The sequence below is a fragment of the Poromitra crassiceps genome (genome assembly GCF_964638095.1).
Source record: "Poromitra crassiceps genome assembly, chromosome: 2".
NCBI classification, from domain to species: Eukaryota; Metazoa; Chordata; class Actinopteri; order Beryciformes; family Melamphaidae; genus Poromitra; species Poromitra crassiceps.
The window spans coordinates 43,325,506-43,332,134 of record NC_139624.1 but is presented as its reverse complement, the minus strand read 5'-3'; the positions used below and the strand labels follow the sequence as shown (position 1 = coordinate 43,332,134).

Genomic DNA, 6,629 nt, shown 5'->3' with positions numbered 1-6,629 from the left:
ACCCCGGTGAGATTTAAGATAGACTCAGGGGCTGATACATCAGTAATTACTGAGGCTGCTTATGATAGCCTACGGAGAAAACCTCAGCTCAAACCTATGAAGGGCCCACCACTTGACAGCCCAGGAGGAACAGTGTCCACTAGAGGGCAGTTTTTAGCTAAGATTAAGGCTGAAGTCCAAAACACATTGACAGACTGCTATTTTAGAGTAGTGGTAGTGAAGTCAAGTGGAGACAATCTGCTTACTAGTAGAGCTGTTGCCACCAAATTAGGCCTGATCAAGCGCATTAAGTTGGATGAGGTGAATGTGTTCGGCGAGGTAGGCTTGTTGAAGGGAGATCCCGTGAGGATTGTGCTTGAAAAAGACGCCGTGCCCTATAGTGTAGCTACGCCTCGACGCATTCCGATTCCACTTTTGCCGAAGGTGGAGGAAGAATTAAATAGGATGGAGAGAATGGGCATCATAGAGAAGGTCACGCGACCAACACAGTGGGCGCACCTATGGTTCCAGTTATGAAAAAAAATGGAAAAATAAGAATATGCGTAGACTTAAAGAAACTGAATGAGTCAGTGGCACGAGAAAAATATATCTTGCCTACAATTGATGACCTTCTCCACAAGCTTGCAGGAAGTACAGTCTTCACAAGCCTAGATGCTAGCAGCGGTTTCTGGCAGATCCCGTTAGAAGAGGACAGTGCCCTTCTAACCACGTTTATCACCCCGCAGGGTAGATACTGCTTTAAGAGGCTGCCTTTTGGCATCACTTCCGCGCCCGAGATATTCCAAGAGTCTCAGTCTAAGCAGATTGCATCTACACTACAGTCATCATTGAGTTTAACAATTTTCGCAAATATTAATATGTCAAGTTATGTGATGCTATAAAGTGTCAATACTTTCCTTTACAGTTGGCAAAGTTATCACACTGAAACTTGGAAGTATTTAGTGACGTCACGTTCTATAGGTCACACACATTTGTACCAATTTTCTTCCAGCAGTTTACGTTAACATTGCCTGACTCGGCGAGAACAATTGATGTTCAGATTTGAGTGAGTGTCCTTTATCTTTACTTTGTCGTGTTATTATTACAGGGCTTGAACTTATGTTGACTGTTTTTAAGGGGATTCCACCGCATATTGATTGGGCACACGCTATATTCCAGTTCACGTCAACGTTGTGTTAAACCTGAATGACATGTCATTAGCACCACTCTAGCTACATGTAGCTAAGCTAACGTTAATTGCAACGCAAAAAGTGAATCTCTTGCAAGTCACGAAGATACACTTATTGTCTAATCTACGCTAGCGTTAATATAAAGTTCATCAACATGTTATTTGACTACCAGCTTGATTATCACACGTGTAGAGTTAGCGTTACTTCATTCTTGATGAATGGGTGGTTATAACTTATAACATACCTTTTTCAAGTTAGAACCATAGTTGGAAAGCATGGGAAGAGCCCGTCCGCTAATTGGTTGTTTTGGTTCGGTCCAGCGTCAATGGTTCTGTCTAGTGTCCTCCTCTAGTAAGAGTGGCGTCAGCGGAGGACCAAAATGCGAGACTCATTAGCCAATGAACAGCCAGGAATGGGTCTCGCGCTACTTTTGCATGCTAAAATAAAGCCGATAATGTACAATTTGATTCATTTCAAGGGATGAAAAACCCTTTCAAAGTACAACACTGTCTATTTTGTTGCAACTCGACAGTGCTGCTTTTTTTACTCAAGAGTTCCACTTTCTACTTCCTGGAAAAAAACTGGTCCATTGGAGTGAATGGAGATGTCGGAACTCTGGTTTGGTCCAGTCCTTCAGTGACGTCATTCGTTGTTAAAAATAAATCGAAGTTCGGTGGCTAGGCTAATTAAGCTAGGTGGCTCCCTTTATATATTTATTCATTTATGTTTTGATAGGGTGTCTTTTGTGTGTAGACCATGGCACAGGCCTTCCCAGGAAAACCAGCTCCAACCTGCCAGTCGACCCCCAAACCTGGGCACCACCTGCTGTTACCAACTAGGAAGGTATGTTGGTTCAGCCCTAAAACTGTAATAGTCATTGTTTTTCCAATATACAATACTTTACGTGAGATAGCTTTCACTGAGACTGCTACCTCATGAAACCCGAGTTTATTTCTCTATTTTGTGTTTAAGCCAGCGAGACTAAAGTCAGTGTAACATGGGGAATAATGCTTCCATTTGCCAGGCCATATGACTGTGTGCTGTGTTTGTGCCCTCAGGATCCCGAAGGACAGGATGCCATGATGAGCCACAGTGTCCCAGGGGAGGATGCGCTGCTATTTGCCACCCTTGGTGACAGCCATGAGAAACGCAGGTGCAGAATTATGTCACTTGAAACAGACTTAGCCCATGTGCTAATTTTTTTATTTATCTTTTTAACTTTATGAACTTTACCGTTTAATGAGTCCAACAGACCAAAATAAAAAAATACATTAACATTCATTTTTGGACACCAAGCTTGGCTGAATCTGACATGTTATTAAAAAGAGTCCATATGATTCAAACTGTACACCAAACAACAAACTGTCATATCAGCCCATTTAAACAAATATAATAATATAAATAAATAAATAAATATAATATATATAGCCCATGTGCTCTGTTGCGACACTGTGTTTAGTGTTTTGCTTTAGCACAGGGGTGGGCAATTATTTTTCATGGGGGGCCACATGAGAAACCCAGATTGTTGCCGGGGGCCGAACAAATATTGTCATGCCGTAACCCATGGATGGGTAACTTTGATGATAGAGAGGGCCACAAAAAATGTTCTCGCTACCAGGTTTTGCTGAGGGCCGAATGGCGCCAGCGCGAAAGATTTGGTGCATTTGAAGCCAGGTTTAGAGGGATAACTCATTTTAAATTAACAGTTGTGATGTCATTATTCAGTCTTAACCACCAATATTTCATCCTTTTCTCACTCACTCCTATGTCACCACCTGCTCTCAGGGCTTGACATTAACTTTTTTGACCACCTGCCAATATGGCTGCTAGATTTTAAAGTTACCAGCCAATTAGAATTTCCACTAGCTGAAATGTTTTTCTTGAAATAAATCAGAATATGAGTGGGTTAATTTAAGCATAATTATCAGTAAGTGTCCCGGGATGATTAAAGCCTGTGTTGTGTTGAGGGTCACACGAACAAAAATGCAGTCTTGAAGCTAAATAAATCCAAAACCAATGAGTTATTTGAGTTATTTAAATTTCTACTTCAATGTAGCCTTTTAGTCATAAAGATTATTGAAAAATATTCCATATATTGGCCAGAATTGGCCAGAATATGACATGAACATTTGGACACTTATTCAGCGGGTATCTTGCATGTTGCGTTCAGGTGCACTGTGTGTGCAATTCCATCGCGGGCCACACAGGTGGCGCCCGCATGTGTGCTTTAGCAGCTCAACATGTTTTCTGACTACCTAAGCACATGACAATGTGAAATACGGTAGTCTCTACATAGGGTATATCTTGATCTTGCATGAGGAATTTGTTTTGTGTATTTTCATTGCTCGAGGCTGCTAAAGCGAATTCACCCCGAAAGCAGGACCTGGAAAAAGCCACTGCATAGATAGACAGTTTCATCGGGTATGGCTCACTTAGGGCCAGGAAAAATGAGTTATACTCAATTTCTCTTCCTCTCTTTTTGAAAGTGTGGACGCAGGTTTCACCATCTCCAGCATCAGTGAGAGTGATGAAGCACCTACCAGTGAGATGCCAGCTGAGGAGGCTTCTGCAGCCGGTTCCTCCTATCACAACCCAAAAGTAGATGAGATTGGGAAAAGGGCGCAGGACCTGATTGAAAGGATCAACCAGAGCCGAGCCATGGACCAAGAAATCTTGGCCAGCTTTGAGAATGAACTGTTGAGTAAGGTAATGGATGTGGTTGAGACAAAGCAAGCAGTCAGCCTGATTATTACCTTTGCCAAGTAGCTTATATGTTTTTGGTTAGTCTGTCTGTCAATCTATAGACCCCTTATACAGCTTGTCAACATTGAGCTGCGCGCGCAACGTGTAGGCAGAAAACCCTCAGCCCAGCATTCACAGACAGTGAAAAAGCCCCGCTGTCAGGACTGCTCTATGCCCATCTGCAACACACAGTTATATTTTAGTTTTAAAATGCAGTTCTCGGCTTACTACCACAGCTTATCGCCTAGTGATAAGCAATGTTATGCATCGAAATTAACGTTGTTTAATGGGATATGTCTTACAGACCCATACGCACTGGCGCTGTCAATTGGCCAAGCCTAGTCATACATATCGTGCATTCCTTTATAACTGGGGATAGCGTAGATAATTATTCTGTAACAATAGATAATTATTCTGTAACTTGCAAAGATATATTGTTATGTTGATAACCCGGGCATTTTTAACGATTTCCTCTTTCGGCTTGCAACCAAAGACACCTACGGTTAGCATTAAAAGCAAGGACTAAAGTTTTACCGAATCCCGTCAACTCATACTGCTTTTATGCTAACCGTAGGTGTCTTTGGTTGCAAGCCGAAAGAGGAAATCGTTAAAAATGCCCGACTTTGCAGTGCTCGCTCATTTCATATCAGGTAAACTGTAGTAGGCTGCTAGTAACAGCCACATCGCTCGGTTAGTTAACAACCAAGTAACGTTAAATAATGTCATTATTGAGTTGAACTGATTGGAACGAGGACATCATTAAAAATGCCCAACTTTGTAGTGCTCTTCATAATCAGGTAAGCTGCCTGTAGCTGTAGGCTGCTCAGCCACATCGCTCGGTTAGTTAACGACCAAGTAACGTTACATAATGTCATTATTGAGTTGTGTGCATTATCAACATAACAATATATCTTTGGAAGTTACAGAATAATTATCTACGCTATCCCCAGTTATAAAGGAATGCACGATATGTATGACTAGGCTTGGCCAATTGACAGCGCCAGTGCGTATGGGTCTGTAAGACATATCCCATTAAACAACGTTAATTTCGATGCATAACATTGCTTATCACTAGGCGATAAGCTGTGGTAGTAAGCCGAGAACTGCATTTTAAAACTAAAATATAACTGTGTGTTGCAGATGGGCATAGAGCAGTCCTGACAGCAGGGCTTTTTCACTGTCTGTGAATGCTGGGCTGAGGGTTTTCTGCCTACACGTTGCGCGCGCAGCTCGCTTTGTTGTCATTGTGACGTAGGCGTATAATTGGTCTATAGGTCAGGATATCTAAAAAACAGTCAACAAATGTACATGAATGCATTACATGTAGGCATTGGGCCAGGGAACAGAAGATTACTTTAGATACTTGTTAAGTACAGTGAATATCAGATACTTTAGGACTTTTACTCAAGTAATATTTTAATAGGTGACTAACTTCTACCAGTCATTTTCTGGTAAGATATCTGTACTTTTACTCAAGTGTGGCATTCAAGTACCCACTTCATCCAGGGATGTAGTAGTGGGTAAATGCAAGTGAACGCAGTTTACCCACCTCTTTGAAATGACTGAGGCAGAGAGTTTACTCACCTATTTTCAGATCAATTGTATCAATCAATGAGGGGAAATGAGGTGGGTAAGCTACCCACCTCTGTATTTACCACAATCAATCCCAGATCCAGTGGTGGATCTGGGATTGATTCCAAATCCTATTTGCAGGGTCAAGAAATCAATTTAACCTAAGCGATAGGAAAGTCTTTGGACGTAACAGCAGAGTGAAGAATTGGCTCAGCATGAGATTTGAGAGGTTTACGGTCCCTAAGTGCCTTCTAGTTAAGTCAAGTTTATTTGTATAGCCCTAATTCACAAGCATGTCTCAGAGGACTTCACAGAGAATATGTCTAGCTAAATCTAGCTGACACAACAATAACAATTACAGTAGTAATAATAACATGATTGAGCAGTCATATGATAGAGACAGAGAGAAAGGGAGAAAGGGGAGGGAATGTGGGGGATGTGGGTGAGGAGAGCAGGGAAAGGGAGGAGGTGGGCAGGGAGCAGGGGAAGGGGGGAAGAGGAGAGAGAGCAGAACAGGTAGAATATACTGTGGCTGGGCGATAAGGTTGTGAATAGTCTTGAGGGACAGGGAAACAGGGAACAGTTGACCTTTAATGATTTACATTGTATATTCAGAAAATAAATTAAAGCATTCATGCAGCTCCCCTCCTCCACCAGGTGACTGCAGTGTGTCAGCAGGTAAAGGAGCAGATGTTCAGCCACTATGAAGAGCAGAGCCATGGGATGGAGGCCAACCTGCAGGAGCTGTCCGATGCGCTGGAGAGGAGCAGCCAACTCGGCGCCGAGCTGCAGGGAGTCAGCCAGACGCTGTCGACCCTCAACACAGGTCTGCTGCAGTCACCGTGATGGTGATGCAAAGAGGGGATATCAGGCAGAGGCGGGGCACCATTATGAGCCTGTTGTTCAGCTTGGACTTGGAGGTGCAAGCATCTCAGTTCGTCACAAGTCATAATTAAATGTTTTGGATTTAGATTTTTTCATTGATTTCATTGGTTTAGACATGGCTTATCTTCGGTCATGAATCAGAGCTTCTTTATCACCTCATTCATTATCTTTATTCATTATCTTAAAGGTAAAAGTGGCCGTGGATCAGCACTTCAGCTCTGAGTTGCTATATTGATATTATCCAGTTTGTGTTACTTACAG

The 6,629-nt window shown here is 42.4% G+C and overlaps 1 protein-coding gene across 1 annotated transcript; it reads left to right on the top strand.

Moving 5' to 3' along the window:
- Positions 1-1,925: 1,925 nt before the first annotated feature.
- syce2 (synaptonemal complex central element protein 2) lies at positions 1,926-6,329 on the top strand (the record flags this gene model as incomplete). The annotated part of the gene is made up of 4 exons (XM_083662221.1): positions 1,926-2,012; positions 2,228-2,322; positions 3,656-3,875; positions 6,141-6,329. The coding sequence occupies 4 exons, from the start codon at positions 1,926-1,928 to the stop codon at positions 6,327-6,329; spliced, it is 591 nt and encodes a 196-aa protein (XP_083518347.1).
- Positions 6,330-6,629: the final 300 nt, after the last annotated feature.